The sequence below is a fragment of the Lissotriton vulgaris genome, chromosome 2_1 (genome assembly GCF_964263255.1).
Source record: "Lissotriton vulgaris chromosome 2_1, aLisVul1.2, whole genome shotgun sequence".
In the NCBI taxonomy this organism is placed as follows: domain Eukaryota; kingdom Metazoa; phylum Chordata; class Amphibia; order Caudata; family Salamandridae; genus Lissotriton; species Lissotriton vulgaris.
In genome coordinates, this window is record NC_141687.1 from 783,874,569 (window position 1) to 783,901,372 (window position 26,804).

Sequence of the window (26,804 nt, forward strand, 5' to 3'; positions counted from 1 at the left end):
TTTGCACTGTGATGGGAATCAAACATTATTTGCCTCACATGTAACTGTAAAAGTATGTGCAGTATCTGTTTTTAATGCATATCGAAAAGCATTTGTTTAAAACTTTAACAGTGCTTGTCTATATTTTTTTAATGTATTATCATATATTCAGGTTTTTAGCAGCTTAAACATTATTTGTGTTTTCACTGTTAATCTTTAGTTCAAATCTATTTGCTGGAATCCAGTCACCTCACTTCAGAAACATATTCATGAGCTTTTTTTATATACAACTATTGTTTCAGTGATTTGATTCTTCCCTAAAGTTGTACAGTATTTTATGAAAAACATGATTGTAGTATATAAAGAGTATTCCATAAGGACATCGTATTATATACATGTATTTCATTTTCTTCATCAAGCCACTGTAAACAATGTTGTATATAAAAAGTTCATAGCCATGCTTCTAGTACTGAGGTGTTTGCATTGCAACCTGTAGATTCAATTAAAACGTTTTGGTTAGTGGGCCCTACCCAATATTTAAGAATGCGCTAACTCTGGATTTTATTCTGAAGTTTCTGCTGTAAATATGCATTTCTGCATGACATAGAGTATTGCAGAACCTCGTTCTATACTTTCATTAATGTTGTGTTCGGTAAGACTTATCTTGGCAGCCAGTGAGAATGGCCCTGCTGAGTAACATGAGCCCATGAGGATGGCCCTGTCGGGTAAAATGACCCATTGAGGATGGCCCTGTTGGGTAACATGAGCCAGTGAGGATGGGTCTGTTGGGTAACATGAGCCAGTGAGGATGGATGGCCCTGTTGGGTGACATGAGCCAGTGAGGACGGGTCTGTTGGTTAACATGAGCCAGCGAGGGTGGATGGCCCTGTTGTGTAACATGAACCAGTGAGGATGGGTCTGATGGGTAACATGAGCCAGCGAGGGTGGATGGCCCTGTTGCGTAACATGAGCCAGTGAGGATGGCCCTGTTGGGTAACATGAATCAAAAATGTTTGGAAGTTATGTGCAGACAAGAACTGAGACAGTGGGAGGCTCTGATAGACTATTAGATCAATAATGTATTGTGCACAATTCATTCTCTGATGGATGTACCTATGCTACATTTTCAAAATATCCACATCTGAATAGATGACATACACACATCAAAATGAGATTGAGTACAAAGTCCCTAGTCTGGCGTGGAACTGGCCCTCCTGACCTACGTTATCCACTGTTAATATCAGCATTGCCCGTTAGTGTACCCCTTGCACCCTTGTGGAGACCCTTGTCCAAGTATTTCCCCTAGCTGGTTGGACTCAGCCAGACAGCTTCCTGCACACACGTTGTTTGACCTTGTGACGTGCAATGTTATCAGTTGTCACTCCTAGTATTAAAATCCTCTGCCGAAGTGTCCTTTGAGGACAGAAGAAACGTACAACTGGTATGGAGTGGTGGGGTCGTTGGTACAGTTTTCATCTACTTTTCCACAGTTGTTCACTGATAAGCAAGTGATTTTGTTCATTGACACTGCTATGTAAAGCCGGAAGACTAACAAAAATTAGGAATGAGCATTGGTGGGGTTCAGGGGAAAGCATTTTGTCTGGCACTTATCTTTGAGAAATACACAGTATTTACAAAACACAGTTCGCTATAGATCAAAAGTATTTGTATTATTTCAAAATCTTGAACCTCTGAGAAGCTTGCGTACACGATCAGAAATTGATTATTTGTATCAGTAGGTCCCCGGGGCTCAGTTATTGACGATAGCTGTGCTATAGGAGAACCTCATGACCGAACATAGAATATACAGTGATCCGAGGGAACCAGGCATCTAATCTGAACCTCGACAGTCAACCCTTCATCAGTCTGGGGGCAATAACACGGGCACTTTTGAGTAATAGTAGCACATTTTATTTTATTAACTGCATGAAAACTGAAGTAGCAGGTACTATACAAATAAATATTTTGTCTCTCTGAGGCAGGATGATCCTTAATGACTATTGGGGTCGAAGAGAACTTTGGAAATTGTTACACAACACATGCCTATTGCTGAGATTTAGTATTTTCCATTTCTTATAGTTTTTGTTCTGCCTCTTTCGTCTTATGATTTTCACTGGGACTGTGTGATGTCACTCAGCTCAAATTTAGCAGTAACTTTATTGTTAGCATAGTTAAATATATCTCTTATATTGCTATGAAAATCAAAAGAAGCCATTATTTTTCTTTGTTTACACCAGAGCGCTTTGATTGACTGGTGGTAATCCCTTTTCGCCTATGTTTTGTCCTGTTTTCTTTTTTGGTCTGAGTCAGGAAATCCCAACAGGCTCCCCAATGCCTATTATACCCTAAAACAAAACACTCCATGGGGCCAACTGGACTACTGTCTGTCCTCCTCTGTTAACAGCCATGAAAAGCCCCCCTCTTTGCTTTAGCTCCACGTGCAACTGCTGAAGCACGCAAAAGACAAAAATAAGTTAAATCCAAGAAGAAATGTGGCCTGTACATATTTGGATAAGGAAGAGAGATTTGAGATAGAATACACTTCTCACTTTTCTGAGGATGTCATAGTCCTGCTCCAACCAAAGAAACAAAACAAAACAAACCACATCAGCTCTATATATCTTTAGTGACTCACTACAGATGAAGAGCAAGACTTTATACTGTCCAGCACAGTGAATAGCTAAACCAGTTCAACAAGCCCCTGTATTACCCAATTCACCCTGTTAGTGGGTAGCTAATGAGGAGCCATTATCATGAAGAGGAATTTCCAGGCTATTTAAGCACAAAATCCCTTTTGATTTCTGATTTGAAAAACAAGAAGGAAGGTTAATTTCTCAAACTGTGGGGTGGGGCAGTCAGGAATCAGGAGCACAGTCGATGGTGGGAGAAAGGCAAACCATGGCACCATTTAAATGTTCACTAATTGTAGAAAAATACAGAGAGGATGCGCAGTTTGAGATGGCGGCATCACAATGAGTCCCCATCCTTCTTTGGGAGACCAGCCCTGGGACCAAACCCACCCTTTGGCAGAGGCACTATCAGTTTTTAAGTGCACGCCACCTTTATCTCAACTTTAAAGCCCATGCCAGTGCCAAGGAAACTGGTTGGAAGCCGGTGTCTGGTAATTCAAGATAATATGCAGTACATCCTTCAGTTGATCGGGAGCCATGGGGAGTCAACTGGCTGCACACCCCCATGTCATTCTCCGTCCTGATAAAAGTTGGATATTCCATGATCCATTCTGCCAGGTAGAGGTAAAGTATGATTCTATTTTTTTAAACATCCTCAACAGGGAAGACAACATTTTCTGGCAATTGAAATTAGGTGTAATAGAACTACCTTGAATTCATAATAAGGACCCAACCAAGTAAACCTGAGAATTCTCTGATAAGATGCCTGAATTATGACGTGATGAGAGGCATCCTGCATATTTGAAGATGCTGTGAAGTACCCTAGTTACAAAAGAGGAATTGTCCTGTGCCGCGTGTCCATCATGATAGGAGGAGTCCTAGCATGTTGGTTCACCCTCTTGAGATGTATTATCAGGCAAGATGCCCATGGTGCCTTCATAATGAAATCTAGGCACAGATTTTGAGTTCCCTGGTTTGTGAGAAGTATTGCACAGCAAATTCTCCTGAAAGATGGTCCTGAGATTCAATTCAGTGTAAAGTTGCGTAATCAGGGTGCATAGGGGGCCTGCACATAAGTTTCCTTGGTCAATGACTGGGGAGCCTGCACTGGAACGTGCTCTTGTTATGACAAGGAAAGAGATGTATCTGGAAATGACCGGCGAAGATGCTTCTGGGTGATCTCTTTGGATTGTGTTTTGTATGAAAAGCTAGAGCATGGTTTATGGTCTTAAAGGCCTTATGACACAGTTCATCTACATCCATATCAAAGACAGTCCATCACTTGAATGGCATTATGAACGTACTACATTTGGACTCTGTAAAAAAGCTAGCCATGCAGAGAAACTTGTATGTGACTGAGCTACACACATCAAATAGGACTCGTCATAGACAGTCTGGCTTGTAGAATTTGGGGAACAAACTTCTTTTTTCCAGGGGTTAGCCAGGTCATTAATTGTGGGACAGATGCCTTTTCTCGAGCCTGTTATTTTCTGAGAATCCAACACCCTATGAAAGGCACCACCACATTGGCATATCTGGTGTGCCGAACCTGAGCAGTGTCGGAAAATCCCCCAGAGGTGCTTGGTTGAGGTTCCTCAATGTTCAGCCTCATGTTGGCAGACAAGTAGGAGAGAATGACTGGATGTTCCTGACTTTGATTGTACTTGTTCCTTGGGCCTGTGTTTGTCTATACCTCACTGTCCACTTTGTCATATGCTGGAGATAACAAAAAGGAAGAACTTTCCATCTTGTGCAGGCTGTAAGTATGCAGACTGCATGTGAGCCAGAGATTTAAGTGAGTTTCTCGTGAGAATGGCTATTCGATGTATGGCTGGATCACGGCTTCTAGTATACCTGTACCTTTAGTCCTAACGTTTTCTCCTTTGTCTTTCCCTGGAGACTTTGGCAAAGGGGAATTCGGTTCATGTGAAGGTGAGGAATAATAACTCCCACTTCTGACATGCTTACTCCTCTGGGATTACATCACACATATCCAAGGGCACAGGACAACACTGACATCCCTCTTGAGGGTCAATTTATAAAAGTAATCCGGATTTTGCAATTTCACAATTTGCAAAAATAATTGCAAAATTGGAAATTAAGTTAAAACCACCCGATTTTTACAATAGCCCACATTTTAAGGAAATACTTTGTTCAACCTTCTTTAAGTTGGACCTGCACTGCTGGGCCGGGCAAGTAAAAGGAGGCTTGCCTGGAGAGAGGTGTTTTCTTACTCTCTGTCTCTGGTGCATGGTGTCTTGGAGAAGCAGCGCTCGGCTCTTGTAACAACACAGCCAGGAAGAAAAGGCTGCCGAGGACCGGGACTAAGCAAATATGTTAATTTTCCAGCCTCCTTGGGCAGTATCCTGACCCCGGCAGCCCCATCACGCACAATTAGCAGCGTGAAATGCATGGTGCTGGATAGAGCTGCCACTTCAGCCCCCTCCGCCCTCCTCCCACCTTCATTAAAGGCTAAAGTAAGGGCTCTCTCCAACACCGAGTATTTAAAGCGTGACGACAGGGTGAAGGCCGAGAGGGCGCAGCCTCAGCATTTATATCTGCGCTCCCTGGCACCACACATCAGTCTCAAAGCTCTCTGATGCCGTGCAGTGCAGGTTTGCTGCCCCCACTTTAGGACCACTGTATTTTTATGAGAGGCACAGCACCTGCCGTAAAAATACAATAAAGATTGCTTTTTGGGCCTCCGTTTATTTATTTTAAGGCCGTAAAATATGCCAAAACAGACTACAATATTCTGGGCTGTTTGCCTAGAGCAGGGTGGTTTTTTAGTGAAGTGCAGTGCTTACATGCCACCGCTGTTGTTTGTGGGCAGCATGTCCTGTGAATGTGCAACAGGACTCCTGTGGCCTTGAAAATTCAATGCAGACCAGGCAGTGTCCACCCATGTACAGATCTGCTCTCATATGTATGTTCATGGCCGATCCTCCTGCACGGCATGACTGCCTCACTTCTCTCCACGTCATATCCAGGAAGTCAGGTTAGGAGAAGGCGTTAACCAGGTTTGGAGAAAAAAACAGGCTAATGAAGCAGTCTTAACTTAAGCCAGCATACAAAAGGAAAACAGACCTCTTTTTGCTAAGGATGAAACCGACCGAAAAAAAACCTTCCAATGCAGAGATTTGGCTTCGCAAGTTTTTTTCTTTTCCTGGAAAGCTCTGTTTACTTGAGTGCTCTGCTAAACTGCGCTCGCCGTTAATCCTGGCTTCGGAAGAGGCTTACACGCCGTTTAGTTAAATACCGTGTGCATTCCTTTGCCAACTGCACGTGTTTCTAGTTTGTGGTCAGGCAGCTAAGTTGTACCTCAAGCTGACCTTGACGAATCCAAGTTGACAGGAGCAGGATGCAAAAAAAAGTGAGCTAAAATGGCATTCAAGAAAAGACACATTTGCAAAAGCATTTCCATTCCAGCAGGAAACTGTCCGTTTGCACCCAAGCAAGAAAACAAAATGTATAGGGATTGGCTGAATGATATCACGGTGAGGAATAGCAAAGACCAGCTGGGGTAAACACGCTTGTAATCCAGAGTGCGAAGACTGGAGCCCAGAATTGTCCATATAACTGTACTCAGTTGGGTCCGAAAATAATTGTATAGAGGCTGCGCAGAAGGGGCGACAGAAACATTAGTGAGGAAACCTGAAGTGCTGGAGCAGGTGTGTGTGTGTGTGTATATTAGTGTCTGTCCCCCAAAAATATACACAGAAACACACACACACACACACCCACACACATATATATATATATATATACACATATTACCTACTGGCGGTCGCTAGTAGGTATATATAGTTAGGACCTAGTTACCATAGGAAATTCTGAACATTCTATTGGGAATAACTTTGGCGCCGATGGAGGGGTCTGCCTGTAATTTTCCTTACATTTGCCTCGCTGCGCTCCGCTCCTTCCCTGAAAGTTTCGGGGGGATTCGTCAAGCAGGGGCCGAGAAAAAAGGGGGATCCCAAAACGTGTTTTCCCCATGTTAATTTCCATAGGGACATTCTGACAAGGCTACAGCTCGAACGGCTGAACGGAATTACACCAGATTTGGCACAATGGTAGGGACTGGTATGCAGCAGTGCCTTTTGTATGTTTGGTGTAAATCCCTCCAGTAGTTTTTGAGAAAATTGAATGTGAAATTGAGTCCAATGCAATTTTCCATAGGACCGTTAGACACAGCTACAGCCCGAACGGCTGAATGGAATTAGTGCAAACTTGGCAAAATGGTAGAGCCTGGTATGCAGAAGTGCCTTTTGCATATTTGGTGAAAATCCCTTCAGTAATTGTTGAGAAAATCGACTTTTTTCAAATTATATATCTATAGACCGGACACGGTGCGCGCACGGGCGCGCACCGTCCTTGCACTGTCCTTGCAGGTGCGCGGACCATAGCGTGCGCGAGCTGCATGCTGATTGGCTGCCAATGTCTGTCAACACTCCAAAATAGAAATTGTTGGCAGCCATCTTGTGCCTCGGTAGACTGAGGCACAGGAAAGCAGAAAAACAAACGTGTAGAACTCAAAAAGGGGGCAGGGTAGAAGTACCCTGACCCCCTAGGCCTGCTCAGGGAGTCCCACAAGGACCACCCCGCGATTTTTTTTTTTAAAAAGGTGTTTTTTGTTGTTGAAAAAAATAAAAAAAATTGGGGCCTGGGGGATCATTGTGGGACCCCCTGAGCAGGCCTAGGGGGTCAGGGTGCTTCTACCCTGCCCCCTTTGCGTGTTTTGCACCTTTGTATCACTGCTTTCTTGTGCCTTGGTTCTACCGAGGCACAAGATGGCTGCCAACACTTCCTGGTTTGGAGTGTTGACAGACAGTGGCAGCCAATCAGCATGCCTTTCACAGGAGAGTGGTACAAAAGGGGTTTGTGATGGACGGAGCATCTGAATCAATCAAACACTCACACCCAGTCAAAAGATCTGGGTTTAATCCATCACCGTTCTTTAGCCCACTCTGCCACCCCAGTTCAGACATGGCTATATGCAAATCAGTCAGACCCTGTGCCTCATGGGAACAGTCCAGCCCGAACTGCCAAGCCATGTCTTCCCTGGACCGGAAACAAGCTTCCGAGGACCGGTTTCTGGCATTCCAGCCGTCTTCAGCCTGGCTTGCTTTAATCCAGTGGCAAAGTGAGCAAGGGACTCATGTCTGAGCATACCCTGCCACACTTATGGCGGCCAAAAGCGGTACAAAAGGGGGTGGTGATGGACGGAGCATCTGAATCAATCAAACACTCACACCCAGTCAAAAGATCTGGGTTTAATCCATCACCGTTCTTTAGCTCACTCTGCCACCCCAGTTCAGACATGGCTATATGCAAATCAGTCTGACCCTGTGCCTCATGGGAACAGTCCAGCCCGAACTGCCAAGCCATTTCTTCCCTGGACCGGAAACAAGCTTCCGAGGACCGGTTTCTGGCATTCCAGCCGTCTTCAGCCCGGCTTGCTTGAATCCAGTGGCAAAGTGAGCAAGGGACTCACGTCTGAGCATACCCTGCCACACTTATGGCGGCCAAAAGCAGTACAAAAGGAGGTGGTGATGGACGGAGCATCTGATTCAATCAAACACTCACACCCAGTCAAAAGATCTGGGTTTAATCCATCACCGTTCTTTAGCCCACTCTTGCACCCCAGTTCAGACATGACTATATGCAAATCAGTCTGACCCTGTGCCTCATGGGAACAGTCCAGCCCGAACTGCCAAGCCATGTCTTCCCTGGACCGGAAACAAGCTTCCGAGGACCGTTTTCTGGCATTCCAGCCGTCTTCAGTCCGGCTTGCTTGAATCCAGTGGCAAAGTGAGCAAGGGACTCACGTCTGAGCATACCCTGCCACACTTATGGCAGCCAAAGAGGTACAAAAGGGGGTGGTGATGGACGGAGCATCTGAATCAATCAAACACTCACACCCAGTCAAAAGATCTGGGTTTAATCCATCACCGTTCTTTAGCCCACTCTGCCACCCCAGTTCAGACATGGCTATATGCAAATCAGTCTGACCCTGTGCCTCATGGGAACTGTGGCGATTATCAGGACGAAAGGGCTGCCTTCCAGCTATGCGAGGATAACGGGGAAGAGACAATCAACTACAACTCCCAGACTGCCGTGGGGGAGACTCGTTTGTACTAAGCCCCTCCTTCCCCAGAGAAGGGTGCTTGTCAATTTTTTGTTCAGTGCGAGTAAGAGGAGAGGCGGAAGGTGTTCCCCGCCAGATTTCAGCGAGAAGAATTGCAGCATCTAGGAGGGTACCGTTGTACAGCGCCAGAGGGAGAACTCCAAACGGACCGTGTGGCAAGTAAGAAGGAGTGCGGGCTCGCCTCCTTCCTTATTGGAGATTTGTGTACTTGGACTCCTGCAGGCGAGTCGCCTGTTAGCGTAGCCACGGAGTTTCGCTTAGCGCACTAGCGCTAAGGAACCCGTGAGAAATACAGGGTGTATATTAGCGCGCGTGAATACAAACGCGTGCAGTGTACCTTCTGGTAGAATTTAGCAGGATTAAGGATTCCGCGCGGCCGCGCTCGTAAAGTCCTGACTAGAGTCCGAGTGTTTAAGGAGTAGTGTCTATTCCGGATTGGATTCCTGTGACAATTTCGAACTGCTTTGTGGGACGTGTAGTCCTAGTTGTGCTCATAACAACTACAAGGAGAGAAGCTTTAGCAGAAAACGGTGTTCAGCCTTATGTTTTGTTTACTTTTGTTTAAGTGTGGAGGAGTCACACTACTATGACTTTGGGAAGATATACTCTTTGGTAAAGGGAGACGTGCAAGGGAAAAGAGAGACAGCGTTCCCTTTTCTTAAGGCCCTGTATGCAGAAAGTGTGGTGAGTGAAGTTATCATTCCCCTTATTAGCATAGTGAAGCAGTATAGGGTCGTGAGAGGTAATCGTGTGTTTATTTCCTTTGTAGATACCTGGACAGGTGTTACAGAGACGTCCCTTAGGCTCAGACCATTCCAGAGAGAAAGAGAAACGAAGATAGAAAGACCACATTCCCGCTCTCCTCCAAGGCTTTTTCTCTCCTTTCTTCCCTTCGGTGCACGCAGTCAGATAGAGGTATATAGTTCCTCTGTTGGGGGGCGTGTATTGAAGGGAGTGAAGGATCTAGCATCTGATCTCGTCTCTGCTGGGAAAAGACAGAAGGTTAGTGGCGTGAATGTTTCTTGTGCTACTGCCGATCTTGACAGATTGACAAGCCCAAGTAATAAGACCCAGCCCGGACGATGAATGTGGAAAGTGTACTAAATTCTGTAGTGGAAAGCCTTGCGGCTCTCCAACAGGAAGTTACCACGTCTCGCACCGAGAGTCAGGTCCTATATAAGGAACTAGGGGTGCTTAGAAAGGAGATGTCCGAATTGACCATGAGAGGGGGCAAAGGGGCTTCGTACATCAAACCAGCCACCTTACAACCTCCATCTTCCACCGTGTCTCCTGTGTCACAGGGAGCTGAAGGGGGTGGGTTCACTGTGTCATCTCCCTCCACACCCTCCTCCTCTGATGCAGTTCCCACTGTCCATGTCATACAAAATACCGGGATCCCACTTGCCCCTCCTGAAAGGTTCTATGGGGACCCCCGTAAATTTGAAACGTTCTTAAACCAATGCCGATTACATTTTTTGTGCAAGCCGGGGGTGTTCCAAGAGGATACAACTAAGACAGCCTTTATGATGTCATACATGGGAGGCAATGCAGCGAGTTGGACAATACCTTTATTGGAAAGAAATGATCCTGTGTTACACGATTTTGATGAATTTTGTTTGGAACTGAGACGACTGTTCGATAGAAAACTCCATATGTTATCTCTGGATAGAGAGTTGTTAACTCTACGGCAAGGGTCTCAAGATTTGCTATCATACATAACTTCCTTCAATCGACTTGTGGTCGAAACAGAGTGGCCTACGGCAAAGAGAATATCTATTTTTTATCAAGGGCTCCGAGGGGAGCTAAAGGACGTCCTGGCTCAAGTGGTACAACTTCCCACCTCTTGTGAAGAATTGATCGACTTAACTGTTCAATTGGACCATCGCCTATTGGAACGAAGGGGTGATAGAGGCAGAGGAGACGGTCGCTTCTTCTATCCACGCCTTCGAGGTACTATGGAAGATCATCCTAAGACGCCAGAGGGAGTTGAACCCATGCAAATAGGAGGGCTTCGGGGACCCCTGTCAAAGGAAGAGAAAGACAAACGAAGAAGACTGAAACAGTGTCTATACTGCGGAAAGGGTGGTCATTTTGTGAAAGATTGTCGAGCCAGAAACGCGTTTCCTGGAAGATCATCGGCCCCCCCTTCTCAGGCTGTCATACAAACGGGAAGACCGGCGGAAAACTAACATGCCCAAATCAGGAGGAGGTCGCTGCCTTGGGTTGTTCACCATTAATGATCTCACCTACACTTGCAAATACATTACATCCTGCAGTGGCTCACATGAATTTAAAAGTGACTTTATGGGTAAATACCCGTGACGCTATGGAGATTGATGCTCTGTTAGATTCCGGAGCCACTGGTAACTATATCGACCAAGAATACGCCATGAAGATTGGGATCGTATGCGAGAAAAAGGATAAACCGGAGCTGGTCAAAGCAGTGGATGGGACGGTTTTGTCATCTGGCCCCGTTTCTTACCATACCCAAGCATTGTTGATGCAGACGAATCAAAATCATCAAGAGATGATCCAATTCGACTTGATTGATGCCCCTCAATTCCGTTTAATATTGGGGATGCCGTGGCTGACTCTTCACGATCCTCAAGTCAGTTGGGCAGCACGTACCATTACCTTGTCCTCGGCGTTTTGTAAGGCCAATTGCAGACAGGATGTGTCTGTTAAGGAAGAACAATCAGCTACGCCGTCAGTCTGTCTGGCTTCTGGATGTTCCATAGGACCATACTGTTGTGCCACCGCTCTTCCTGATGAGTACCAGGAGTTCAGTTCCTTGTTCGACAAACAAAAGGCTACTGATTTGCCTCCACATCGCGTCTACGATTGTAGAATTGACCTTGTTCCTGGTGCTGATATTCCCTGTAGCCGAGTTTACGCTCTCACTGAAAAAGAGTCAGTGTATTTGCGGAGTTACCTAGATGACAATTTGGCTACGGGGTTCATTCGTCATTCCACCTCGCCAGCTTCCTCGCCGATGTTTTTTATTCCTAAGAAGGACTGCGAGGAATTGAGACCATGCATCGACTACAGGGCCATTAATCGAATGACAATCAAGAACCGGTATCCACTACCGCTTATACCTGTACTCTTGGATCAATTGAAAGGGGCTCGTTTCTTCACTAAACTCGATCTCAGAGGAGCGTACCATCTTGTTAGAGTAAAGAGTGGAGATGAGTGGAAGACCGCGTTTAGGACAAAATTTGGATTGTTCAAGTACCTTGTGATGCCGTTTGGGCTCTGCAACGCCCCTGCAGCGTTCCAATATTTCATGGACGAAGTACTTCGCGGGTGTCTGGAGACATTCTGCATCGTGTACATAGATGATATTTTGATCTATTCATCTACACTTCACGAACATGTGGATCATGTAAAGGTGGTGTTGGGGCGATTACAGCAGAATTCCTTGTATGCCAAGCTAGAAAAATGTCTTTTTCATGTGAAGGAAGTGGCCTTCCTTGGTTATATCATCTCGGCCCAGGGCTTCCAAATGGATTCCAGTAAAGTGGAGGCTATTCTCGGATGGAGTACACCCAAGAACGTGAAGGCGGTACAAAGTTTCCTTGGTTTCGCCAACTACTACCGCCGGTTCATAAAGGATTTCTCCAAGATCATTCAGCCGATATCCAGTCTACTGAGGAAGAACACTGTGTTTGAGTGGACCCTTGAAGCGGAAAGATCATTTCAATATCTCAAGGAACAGTTTACACAGGCTCCTATTCTACGCCACCCTGATTCGCAGTTGCCTTTTGTCCTGGAGACTGATGCTTCCCTGTATGCTATCGGTGGGATATTATCACAACGACACCCCGAAACAGGCCAGTTGCATCCCGTGGCCTATTTCTCAAGAAAACTTTCTCCTTGCGAGACAAATTATTCTGTCACGGATAAGGAGCTTCTTGCAATCAAGAGGGCATGTGAGGAGTGGCGCCACTATCTGCTGGGAGCAATGCACACTGTCGAAATCTATACCGACCACAGAAACTTGCTATTTTTGAAAACAGCCAAGGCCCTTACTCCCAGGCAGTTGAGATGGACTTTGTTCTTCTCGGACTTTGATTTTGTTATAAAATATAAACCAGGACCACAAAATGGTAAGGCTGACGCCCTATCTCGAATCAGGGAGACGGCGGAACAGAAAACAGAGAGTGAAGAGGAACCTCCACTTATTCTCCAAGAGTCCAGCCACCCCTCTCCTTTCATCGCCTTGGTGTCTACTCCTGAATTCTTGGATGATGTCCGAGTGGCTCTTGCAGATATGGATATACCGGAATGGGTGAAAGAGGATCCTGAGCATCGCACAGTGAAAGATGATCTTGCCTATCAGGGATTAGCCATCTATGTCCCTACTGAACCCTTGCAACGGAAGGTGTTGAACTGGATCCATGATTCACCTTTAGGTGGCCATTTAGGTATCTACAAAACTATTGCAGGTGTGGAACGTAGCTTTTGGTGGCCAAAACTGAGAGCAACAGTAAGACACTATGTGATGAATTGTGCCGTATGTATACAGGGGAAGGCAGTGCATGTTAAGCCGGTTGGCCTTCTTAGACCTCTCCCGATTCCTCCGAAGCCTTGGCATACGGTGTCGATGGACTTTATTGTTGAAATGCCACCCTGTGAGGGTAAGACTGTGATCTTAGTGGTCGTAGACCATTTGACAAAAATGGGACATTTTATTCCTCTCAACGGCCTGCCTACTTCTGTTGAATTGGCGCAGGTGTTCTTGCAACACGTCGTCCGTGCCCATGGGATACCTTGTGTGCTCATCACCGATAGAGGCACTCAATTCACCTCTCGCTTCTGGAAGGCCCTCTGTCAGACCATGGATGTTGATGCACGACTCTCGTCATCTTATCACCCCCAGACGGACGGCAAAACAGAGCGTCTGAATCAGACGTTAGAACAGTACCTTCGCTGCTTTGCCTTGCAAAACGATACTGAATGGACTACCTTGATCTGGATGGCTGAATTTGCTTACAACAATGCCATTCATTCCACCTTGGGCTGTTCACCTTTTTTTTGTCTTTTTGGTTTTCATCCTAATGCCCTACCCTTTGAGGTTCCTATTCACTCCCCGGTGCCCAGCATACACGAACACCATGCACATTTGAGAGCAGTACTAGTGGGGGCGCGACATAGCTTAGTGGACGCGCAGTCTTCACAGAAACGTTATGCTGACAATAGAAGGTCTTCTGCTCCTGCATATGCAGTGGGGGATAGGGTGTGGCTTTCCACAAAAAACTTACATCTGAAAGGAGAGAACAAGTTGAAGCCTAGATACGTGGGGCCTTATAGCATAGAGAAAATCATTAACCCTGTGGCGGTGCGGTTGACCCTCCCTGATACTTGGAGGATTCATCCCGTCTTTCACGTTTCCTTGCTCCAACCCTGTCCCGTGAGTACTAGGGTGTCTGATAAACCCCTTCCAGTGGATGTTGATGGGCATGAAGAGTATGAGGTCCATTCGATCCTTGACTCCCGTATGGTGCGGGGGCGGATTCAGTACTTGGTTGAGTGGAAAGGGTATGGCCCTGAGGAGCGGTCCTGGGAACCTGTGGGTTATCTCCATTGTCCTGAGTTAGTTGCACGTTTTCATGACTTGTATCCTGGTAAGCCTGGGCGACCGCCGGGACGGCTGTCCTCGAGAGGGGGTTCTGTGGCGATTATCAGGACGAAAGGGCTGCCTTCCAGCTATGCGAGGATAACGGGGAAGAGACAATCAACTACAACTCCCAGACTGCCGTGGGGGAGACTCGTTTGTACTAAGCCCCTCCTTCCCCAGAGAAGGGTGCTTGTCAATTGTTTGTTCAGTGCGAGTAAGAGGAGAGGCGGAAGGTGTTTCCCGCCGGATTTCAGCGAGAAGAATTGCAGCATCTAGGAGGGTACCGTTGTACAGCGCCAGAGGGAGAAAACGGAGAACTCCAAACGGACCGTGTGGCAAGTAAGAAGGAGTGCGGGCTCGCCTCCTTCCTTATTGGAGATTTGTGTACTTGGACTCCTGCAGGCGAGTCGCCTGTTAGCGTAGCCACGGAGTTTCGCTTAGCGCATCTAGCGCTAAGGAACCCGTGAGAAATACAGGGTGTATATTAGCGCGCGTGAATTCAAACGCGTGCAGTGTACCTTCTGGTAGAATTTAGCAGGATTAAGGATTCTGCGCGGCCGCGCTCGTAAAGTCCTGACTAGAGTCCGAGTGTTTAAGGAGTAGTGTCTATTCCGGATTGGATTCCTGTGACAATTTCGAACTGCTTTGTGGGACGTGTAGTCCTAGTTGTGCTCATAACAACTACAAGGAGAGAAGCTTTAGCAGAAAACGGTGTTCAGCCTTATGTTTTGTTTACTTTTGTTTAAGTGTGGAGGAGTCACACTACTATGACTTTGGGAAGATATACTCTTTGGTAAAGGGAGACGTGCAAGGGAAAAGAGAGACAGCGTTCCCTTTTCTTAAGGCCCTGTATGCAGAAAGTGTGGTGAGTGAAGTTATCATTCCCCTTATTAGCATAGTGAAGCAGTATAGGGTCGTGAGAGGTAATCGTGTGTTTATTTCCTTTGTAGATACCTGGACAGGTGTTACAGAGACGTCCCTTAGGCTCAGACCATTCCAGAGAGAAAGAGAAACGAAGATAGAAAGACCACATTCCCGCTCTCCTCCAAGGCTTTTTCTCTCCTTTCTTCCCTTCGGTGCACGCAGTCAGATAGAGGTATATAGTTCCTCTGTTGGGGGACGTGTATTGAAGGGAGTGAAGGATCTAGCATCTGATCTCGTCTCTGCTGGGAAAAGACAGAAGGTTAGTGGCGTGAATGTTTCTTGTGCTACTGCCGATCTTGACAGGAACAGTCCAGCCCGAACTACCAAGCCATGTCTTCCCTGGACCGGAAACAAGCTTCCGAGGACCGGTTTCTGGCATTCCAGCCTTCTTCAGCCCGGCTTGCTTGAATCCAGTGGCAAAGTGAGCAAGGGACTCACGTCTGAGCACACCCTGCCACACTTATGGCGGCCAAAAGCGGTACAAAAGGGGGTGGTGATGGACGGAGCATCTGAATCAATCAAACACTCACACTCAGTCAAAAGATCTGGGTTTAGTCCATCACCGTTCTTTATCCCACTCTACCACCCCAGTTCTGCCATGGCTATATGCAAATCAGTCTGACCCTGTGCCTCATGGGAACAGTCCAGCCCGAACTGCCAAGCCATGTCTTCCCTGGACCGGAAACAAGCTTCCGAGGACCGGTTTCTGGCATTCCAGCCGTCTTCAGCCCAGCTTTCACAGGAAAGCAGCATGCTCATTGGCTGTCAACACTTCTAACCAGGAAGTGTTGGCATTCATCTTATGCTAGGTAGACCGAGGCACAAAAGAAGCAGAAAAACAAACGTGTAGAACGCAAAAAGGGGGCAGGGTAGAAACACACTGACCCCCTAGGGCTGCTTAGGTGGTCCCAGAAGGATATTTACATATTCAAACGTTATCCGCTAATAGAATTAGCATTTAGAAAACCTTTGAAATTTATTGAAAAAAACTATAGGTTTCACGCCTGACATAGTTAGGAATTAGCATTTAAAAAGTGGTCCCAGAAGGATATTAACATATTTAAACGTTATCCGCTAATAGAGTTAGCATTTAAAAAACCTTGCAAATTCACTTAAAAAACCATAGGTTTCAGGTCATATATAGTTAGGAATTAGCATTTAAAAAACCTTGCAAATTCACTGAAAAAACCATAGGTTTCAGGTCATATATAGTTAGGAGTTAGCACTTAAAAAACCATTGAAATTCACTGAAAAAACCATAGGTTTCAGGCCTTATATAGATAGGAATTAGCATTTAAAAAACCATTGAAATTGCTCCTATATAGTTAGTTGTACTAACTATATTTCGCGCACCCGCAATCCACTGCTGATGATGTCACATATTACATCATTCATGACTTGGTCAGTGACATCACTGATGACATCTCAAATGACATCAATGATGACATTACTGATGACATCATCCACGTGACAATCACATACACCTTTTCATACACTAGTAAAATCTTTCATCACTCTGTAAAATACAGAGTATCATATTTGAATACATTGACACAGCAATACAAGTATCTAAAAACCCACTCATTGATTCCTAGATGTATACACACATCTAATCATTTACCTGTAGATTCACTCATACATGCTGTCAATGATCAATAGAACACGATCAAAAATACTTATACACCTATATCGACATTACACACCAAAACACAACCTATTCACATATGAAGTTATCCTACTCACTTATGCAAACAATGGATCATACTTACAGACTTACTTAGCTACACACTTATACAAACACCACTTCATCTATTTATTTAGATAGTAAGTCAAATTTAGTGTAGAATAAAATCATTATTACAAGTATACAGTTATCCATACAGTCACACACACAATCATTTAGTCTTATGTATACTTATTTATATACAACAATTGACACATACACTGCCTTTTATTTTTCTAGTTTATCTACTGAATCAACTATTCACACATCTTTGGGCAGTCACACACCCTCCACCGAACCACTCACACATTCACTCTCCCATACAAATACTCAGTTAACTAATCAATAACTAATATAGACTTTCACATAGCTAGTAACCAACTGGAGAACCAGTTAACACAACAACTGACAAAGTGATACAGATATTCACACAGTTTAGTCACTATCCACTATATTTAGTGAGACACTATAAATTGTTAAAGTCCTCCATCCAAATATTTATTTTTATATATCCACTCATACTTCAATGCAAATTGCTATATATATATAATGCATATTTAAATAACAAAGCAAACCACATTCAGTGGATGATGTCATCAGTGATGTCATCATTGATATCATTTGAGATGTCATCAGTGATGTCACTGACCATGTCATGAATGATGTAATATGTGACATCATCAGCAGTGGATTGCGGGTGCGCGAAATATAGTTAGTACAACTAACTATATAGGAGCAATTTCAATGGTTTTTTAAATGCTAATTCCTAACTATATAAGGCCTGAAACCTATGTTTTTTTCAGTGAATATATATATATATATATATAAGTATATGCATTTATTTACATATATGTATGTATATTTTTCTAAAACAAGGTTCAAATGAATTTATAGGACCTTAACGCACCATTTACAAAATACAAAATTAAATTCCCTCCAACAATCAGAGTTAACATAATTTCCCTCCAACAATCACAATTAAAATAGAGTTATAGTTACGAATTACTGGTGTCCTAAATAGTTGAAGAGCTAGAACAGTAGTAAATGGTTGTTTAACATGGGGAATTAAAAGGTATACCCTGATTTTGGATGGAAATGTAGGAGCATTTATTGAAATATCTAAAGTAAGTAACAAAACACAAAAACAAACACAAAGCAGCATAACACAATTGATTGTTTAACCCCCTTGATGGAGCTTATCCCACACGTTTTCCCAATATAGCTTTCAGGCCTTCTTCAGGGGGCAGCACGTGTATTTTCCCTGAACGAAGATGTCTCAGCCAATCTGAAGTGCACAGTTTGGAAGTAAAAAGAGGATGGAAAAGGAAAAAGCATAACAGTACCTGATCACCAGCAACCTTTCAGACACAAGTCTGAAATCCTCCGCATGATGTGTCCTATCCATCCCACAATTCACACATACTTTGGGAGACAAAGGCTCTCTGTGCATGTCCCCAGAGCATGGAACGCCATCATACACATCCTTACTTTGTGAACAAAAGCACCTAACATACAGGCCACCTCTTAAAAAACCAACTTCGTCCACACAGTGCCTACCATCTTCATGTGGATCATGCCATAGACCTGAAATAGTGGATTTCTGCACGAACACTATAAAAGTAACCTCACAATAAGAAATCATAACAAACGCCTGCAGTGGAACCCAGTTCAAAAGTGACAAAATATACCGAGAACATATATGGATGGGAAACTGAGAAATCTTTGGACGGAAACGGTGCATTTTTGTGAAAACTGAAATAAACACAATCAGTAGTCATACAATAGAGGTTCGGCGGGTCTGTGAACTTAAACTTCCATTTTTAATCAGTCGTGTCGTTTATACTGTTTGTGTAACAGAAAAGGCAATTATGTTCACCCTTCCAGAAATTCATATGAATAATCATGTTTTCAGTTCAAGCTTAAATGAACTCAGATTTTGGAGGAATACCAACTTAGGCTCCCATGAATTTTCATTCAATATATGTTCTGTTTGTTAATACTCTTCATCTAAATTCCAAGATCTAGAAAATGTGCTTACTTTGTTTGTATGATTAGGGGGGTGTCAAACTGACCAAGAAAGGGACACCATTGCTTTTCTCCAGCAACATGGACTTTTATAAAATGTTTTCAAAAAATGGCTCCATCATCTTTGGAGTGAATTTTTTTTTTTCAATTAAAATAAAGCTTGAAATTAAAAATACATTTTTGGTAGCTATTTGTGCATCCTGTATTCCACTATGTTTATGTGTTCTGCTTCTAATACAGCTCAGCAAGTCAATATGTCCATTACAGAAATCCATGTACAAGCATCATGTCTTGAGTTTGAATCTGCAGCCTTTGAAGCAGTCATCTCATTTGGCTAAAATGAATACCGCCGAGAAGAGCAATTGTGGCATGCAAGGATGGTGCAGTGTTTGCAAATTAGAGATTATATTTATCATTGATTTGTTTCAGCAAAAAATTACCTTTCCTTAACACCCTTGCACTTATCATGCCCAGCCATCTCAAGGTACAGAGCAGGAGAAAATGGACTACGCCCTTAACAACAAAAGGCGCGTAATCCGCCTGGTCTTGCAGTGGGCCACTTTGTATGGAGATTTATTGCAAGAGGATGAAGTTGCCATGGCCTTTCTGGAGGTTGGTGAAGGTTTAATGTGTTGTCATGATATGTTTTCTCTCCTATCGTACACAACATGCCATGCTGGTCCCTGATACATAGGGCTTTAAAGTGCGTCCTAGGTGATCTCTAAAAGAGGTAGTATCAGTCAAATTATTAGGTTTTTCAGGAATTGCCTTGCAGAAAGGAGACATTTATGATATACTCTAATGGTGTAGCAAAATCTCCAGATAGATCCTTCATGGTTGATAAGAGGATGATATATTTTTCATAAACTGTTTTTGATTGTAGGGGAATTGGCTCATAAAGTCCATATGCAGATCAGTCTTGACCCTGTTCCTTATGGGAACAACCCAGCCTGAACTGCCAATCCAGGTCCCTAATGGACTGGAAAAAAGCATCCTGGGACCAGTGCTGGGGCATCACCCCTCATCAGTCAGGCTAGCTTGAATCCAGTGGCGCAGGGAGCATGAGACCACGTCTGGGCATACACTTCCCACTTAGGGCAACAAATGCAAAAGAAACAATTGATGGACGGAATACTGAACAATGCAAACATTAACCCCCAGTTACAAGGATCAGAATTAAAAGCCACCACACAAATAAGCTACACTCTGGCTAATACTTTACTTTAATGTTAATTTTTGTGCTGAAGGATCTTTAATACATGTATTACATTCATCTCTAAATGAAACATCATAAAATAGAAAAGCGAGTAATTTGTACATATTCAAAGGATTCTAATGTTTGTTTTGAAGATGTGTGGCACATCAGTTGATATCATGATAGGAACCTGATTGTGAGACTGTTTATATTAGATTTTGGTAAGGATTCGGTCCTTTTTTGGTCTTGGTTACAGACAACTAAAGTTGTTTGCTGTCAGATTTGTTTATTCCAAAACCTAACACATACTTAGCATTATCTTTGGTTTAATCCCTTGCTCATGCTTTTATGGCTTAGTTGTGTCAGTTGTTTGCTCTTGATTCAGTGGCTTACCTCCCTAGGATGTTGTTTGTCCAGACCAGGAGCATTTTGGTCTCACCGTGCTCTGATTGGATGAGTTGTATTCTTCCAATGCAGCATTGAATGAACTCTTTTTAATTTTACATTAAGCAGTTTATAGGAGTACTTGTGTTTCCACTTTGCCCCACTCGTTCCTCTGCCATCCCCCACCTGTATTCACTCTTTTTTCTCTTCCCGATGCTTCCTGTCCTGCTCAATGTTTAAAATATATTTATTTTACAGTGGCCTTGCAGCTTTCTAAGTTTCACTGTCACCCTCACTTCGTTTATTATGCAGACATGGATTTGCTTTTAACTTTTAAGATTTTTTATTTAGTACTCTACAATAGGCATCTGCCATGGTATATGAGTAAATTAGGAGAGTTCACCATTTGACATGGCATATAGGCACACGTGTACCTGATGCACATATGTACATTTGTCACTACACATGCATTCATGTGCATCTACGACCATCTTAGAATGTTTTCTTTTTGATTACAAATCTATTGCAGGATGACCAGGCATGCATGCCTGTGTGCATTGACACACATGTGCTCATGTGTGCGTGTCAAAAAGTATTGGCAAAGCCAATAACTCAGCCTTTAAGAAACGAGAAATACTGCCTTACCAATGCTTGTTTTTATGAGCTGTTATGCCTATAAAACGCTTAGAGACCCCTGGGTGATAACGCGCATTATACATCTAAATTAATAATAATATGGTGAGTGCAAATGTATTGATGCTTTGAGTGGTTGCGGTTTGTGCAACTATCTTTCTTTTACTAATTTTACAATAGGACATCACTATCAGTCTATGGACATCAAACTACGGTGTTTGGCATAAATATCAATTACACATATCTATTCTTCTTGCTTTGCAAGGCGTGAATTCCTTTACAATCAAATCTCCCAGATGCACTTCTTCAGCACATTCAGGGCCACAATTCTATATACCACAAATACTTTTCGTCTTAATCACTCTAAGAAATGACGAAGCGGGGGCTGTTACCACACGAGGCCCTCAAACCTCTGGGCTAAATTCATCAAGTTAATTTGATGCACTTCCTGAAGATCATGGTGTGACTCTCAAAGCTAATAAACAGTCTGTGTAGTTTTTGTTTGTCCAACAAAGTTTAGAACAACAACACAAAATGTATTGTGTCTTGGAACAGCGGACTTCTATCAATATTCTAATTCAAATATGAAATTCTTTTCTCAAGATGTGAACCAAAAGGATCAGGAGGTGGACAGACACAAATTGAGGTATCAAAGGTTTCTCATCTCCAAATAATGCCACAAATCTGTCTGCATTTCGTTTTGTTCTTGAAATTAAACTTTATTTGGCATTCGCTAATTGGAATCTAAGGAGCTGAATTTGATTGTGGTCGGTCCGGCATCTGCATTTCGATATGATCTTCGTGCTGGCAGTCGGAAAGTGCTCTGTATCATGGTGGCTTGTGCTGCAGCCAAGGAAAAGGGTGGCAGCACAAGTTGCTGTGGTACGGAGCACCTGCTGCATTTCCATGGACCTTGTGCCATGCACCATGTCGTGCGTGGCACACAGTGCATGGAGGTGAGTGGGGGCACTACATGGTCTTCCAGCCATGCAAAGTCAGTCGGAAACGGATATTGTGACCCCGGCGGTGGTGCCTGGCTCGGCCACAACGCCATTCAGGGATACAGCCCAGTCTGCCACCCAGTCGGGATCGCTGATCCTGGCGAAGGCAGAGGTCTTTCCTCTGACGGTTGTGGGTCCGACTGCCGTGAATGGACCGAAGGGCTGTCGGCGGTCAGACCGTCACCAGTGAGCTGTCTTTGTTGGTCCTTCTGCCCTCATAATCAGGCCCTAAGTTTTGATGTCATTGCTTTTTCTTAACAGTCACACTTTGCTTTATTTGTTGCAGGAATTTTATGTATCAGTTTCTGATGACACCAGAATCATTGCAGCACTGAAAGAGCACCTTCCAGAGTTGGAGAAGACTGTAAAACACATGTAAGCTTTTGTGATCAGAGTATAAAAGTGTTGTCTTCTGTTTGCTAGAGCAAGTGAACTTGAGGTTTCCATTTGAAAAGGTTTAGGAGAACTCATGACATAGAGATGAAACTGTATCCTGTTAGGTACCATAAGTCTTTACAGGAGACCTATAGGGTCATATGTTGCTTAAGTACTGCCCTTTGAATGTTCTGTAGTTAACAGGGATTTTATGACCTCCCAGCCCTTGGTGACATTCTAGTAGCGGCAACTAGAAATGAAGGCTGATCCAAAGACTAAAGTGCAAGTGGTTCAGTAACCGGTAGTGGGGAAAGTCTGAGGTTTGAATAAGTGGAGAAAGGGGTGAAGAACGAACTCAGTCAATATATATTTCATAGAGATTCATGGTAAAGAAACAATGGTCAAATCAAGCAATTAAGAGGTAGTCATCAATGTGTCAAATAGTAAAAAACCAAGGTTGGACGTACAATTCATGTTTTCCATATAGTGCACAGACTAGAGGAATCTTACTAGCAGTTATTGGCAATCCAGATGACGTGTGAAGTACACAATCTGTAAAAGGAGAATATGTTCCAAAATATACCAAGAGTTTAGAGAAAAGGTTGTGAGCTTTAAATGAGAGAAACCCTACATTTTGTAAAGAATGTGAATGGACAGAAACACTGGATCGCATCACCAGTGCAGTACATTTGTTCATTACTACCTTTAACATTACTGTCATACGCGGGGCAGAAAACTGTCATAGGTATCGGATTAATAGCAGAACTATGGAGCTTTGCTACTCCCACTGAGACCATTGGGCTGCGACGGCTGGACTTTGATATCACGGTCATCTCCCTGGAATATTTACCTAAGTCCTGGTATTATCAGCAGCATCTTAGAATATTCAAGATGCACAAGATATATGTTGTCAGCACAGTGATTCAAGATTCAAGATTCAAAGATTCTTTATTTCGGCTTGTCAGCACAGTGGCATGTTAACAAATCAACCAGAAGCCAGCTGTCAATCACATGAAACTTTCACCCTCACGCAAGGGCACCCCCTCTAGTGAAATGCAGCTCCTGGTGAATAAAGTAAGACAGTGAGAATCGGCACCAGCACTACTACAACAGCATTATTTTCTGGCCTAAGTGCCGAATCACTGTGGGAACCTTTTGCTTTGGGTTGCAACTACAGTATCTGAAATGTCCACTCTTGGAATCGCTCAAACTTCTGAATTGGGGTTCCTGGTGAAGGTAAGTAAACATGCTTAGCCTCTCTCGTTATGACTCATGCAAAATACATTTTCCTATATAAATTGTATGGTATTTCAGACGTTTTGAACAGTAGTACACACCTTCACTGCTTCCAGGTACTGGTGTGGGCTCTCTGGTGACTGCTCCTGGATCTTAGCACACAAATGGCATTTGCAATTGGAATTGTTCAACATTTTATGGGTAACTAACATGTAAATGAATTAGCATGTTTAGCTCGATTTAAGGCTATATTGGAATGGGTATTTAGTTATCAAAACTCCAAAAGTAAAGCTTTTGGGTTTTATGTAAATTACTGTATAACTAACTGGTTTTAACTTATTCATTTCAGAGTGATGCTATATTACCTATTTAAGTTTCAATATGTTTCGAATTTCAGGATGACACAGGCCCAGCTATAATATATTCCTGGCTTTGCCATAAACGGTGTAATTTATTGAATTCTTGAGAAAGCTGTACACGTCAGTGACAGTGGCATTATATTTTAAAGTATAGGATAGAAAATGAAAATACGTCTTGCATGAAAAAATCTGTCTGTCTGTCTATTTTTCAGTATATCTATGCCGGTCTTTATATTTTTTTACATGTTTGAATTCGGAAACAAAAAGCATCACAGGTTGATGAATATAAGTTTTTAACATCATCTATGAAGCCCCAAAAAGTAGAGTAACTCTAGTATTTCTGTTTGAAGAAAGTATCATGCAGACAAATATATAAAAAGAGTCAGAGGTGAATGACCAAAATATTGTTTCAAATATAGAGTGGTGTAACAATATTGTGTCAAAATTAATCAAGTCAAAAATATCGTGGGACAGAATATAGAAGCTATGAATGTTGTTTTTTAATGTATATAATATCGATTGAATAGTGTTGTTTTTAACATTGTTTACTTTGATATTGCTATAGTTGTATTACTTATTGTTTTTCATTACTTTTGTGTATATTAGTTATATTGTTTTTTGGTTGTTGATATTATTATAATTGTTTTATGGTTTTTTAGTATGGTTAGTTTTAAGGAGTACTTAATATTTTTTAAATGTATTTATTAATTTAGAATTCAGTATTGGCTTGTTTGGTTAATAGGGGACACGGATGGGAATTTATTTCAATGATAAATGATTGTTTTTATTTTAAACAATTTGTTATGATTATTAAATTAATTGGTAATTAATTATGCTATTTTTAAATGTGTATTTTGTGATTTTATCTTACAAATAGCAGGCAGCAGACTGAGTAATACACAGTGTTAAGCCTACAACCCACTCAGGGCCGGCCACGTTACTAGATAGCACAATAATAACTTGTAGAAGGCTCCCACTCAGACCTATTGTACACAGTGTTTCGCCTACAACCCCTTGGGGCCGGCCGCGTCATATGATATCAAACTCAGGTCATTCAGTCGTTGCAGGAAATAGCCCAATCCCTTAGGTCGGATACAAACTGGTAGTCAACATAAGTAGAACAAACGGACCACAGTGGCCCAAACACCTACCGGACAATAGGGTGATAGACATCAGGATAGAACAGATAGGTAGAGTTAGTAAATAGAGGAATACCAGAAAGACAGTCAAGGATAGTGCAATACGCACCGGGGGAGGGGGGGAAGGGGCTACAGGCCACCAGATCTTGGTTTAGCGCTTCTGACATCCAGGGTGTAGTGCTCTAAGGCACCTACCCTAGCAGCCTATCCGGTTCAGGGGGAGCCACTGCGTCCTCAACGAGCCGCAGCGCCCGTAGCTTAGCAGGCATATGTCGCGCATGCTCAATGGCACATAAATATTGAACCAGGGGTCGCCAAACTGCCTTAAAGCTCATGGTCCGGGCTTGCAACCTAGCCTTGAAGAGCTCCATTGTAATAACATGACACAGGCGCACAAACCAAGCTGCGATTGGCGGCGCCTCAGGTGTTTTCCAATACAAGGCTATGAGCTGCCAGGCCGCTCCTAGCATTTGAAGCGCCAGAATCCAATCGCTCTGGGTCAGCGCCCTCAGACCAGCAGGTTTGATACCTAACAATCGCATGCTTGTGACTTTAGGCAGAGGGAATCCCAACACCCCCCTGATGTGGCTTAGGCCCTCCTTCCAGAAGAGGGTCAGCAATGGACACGCCCACCAGATGTGAATAAAGTCCCCGGTTGCATGTTGACACCGCCAGCACATAGAGGAAGAGGCAGGGAACATCTTGTTCAGGCGATGAGGTGTATAGTACCACTGGGTCATTATCTCATAAGTGTTCTCTTGTTGAGGAATGCTACGATATACTTTGGGGATATCCCGCCACAGGCGATACCACTGCGCCGGAGCGATGTCCGTACCTGACATAGACTGCCAGCGTTGCTGATACGGATGCGAGGGCGGCATTTTGGTATGTTGCAAAATCTGATAGATCCGCGATATCAATCCCTTCGAGTCAACAAAGGAGCAGGCTAGCCGTTCAAACGGGGTGAAGGCGCAAGTGGCCACCTGAAATGTTCCGTCTTCACTTATCCAGTGCCTCAACTGAGCGTACTGCATCCCTGCCTCAAGCGGGACCCGAAACTCCTCTCTACAGTGAGCAAAGGATTTGAGAGGTCCCCCCTCAAACAGATCTGTAAGCACCCTGCAGTTGCCCTGTGTCCACTTGCCTAAGGCATACGATAAGCCGGTGGAAAGGACGGATTTCCCTCTATTGGGGTGTGCGGCGAGGGGAGGGTTATGAGGCCCCTGCGCCCCGCTATCTTGTCCCAAATCTCTAGCACCGTTTTCGTGGGTACCACCATGTAAGCGCTCCGAGAGCGCCCCGTCCTATGACGCCACGCAAGGTCCTAGACGGTACGCCCGGTTACTGCCCGATCCATATGCTGTCACCCCTTCTCGCTTTCAGTTACTCCCCATTCCACTATAAAGCACTGCCCAGTAATAATCCACAAGATT

The 26,804-nt window shown here is 43.7% G+C and overlaps 1 protein-coding gene across 1 annotated transcript in view; it reads left to right on the plus strand.

The window, feature by feature from the left end:
• The window catches only part of RAPGEF4 (Rap guanine nucleotide exchange factor 4), a 1,206,373-nt gene that overhangs the window by 882,337 nt on the left and 297,232 nt on the right, over positions 1-26,804 (plus strand). The window contains exons 18-19 of the mRNA XM_086956142.1: positions 19,511-19,661; positions 22,549-22,637. Of these exons, the coding sequence (XP_086812268.1) occupies positions 19,511-19,661; positions 22,549-22,637 (240 nt within the window). The remainder of the gene's footprint in view (positions 1-19,510; positions 19,662-22,548; positions 22,638-26,804) is intronic.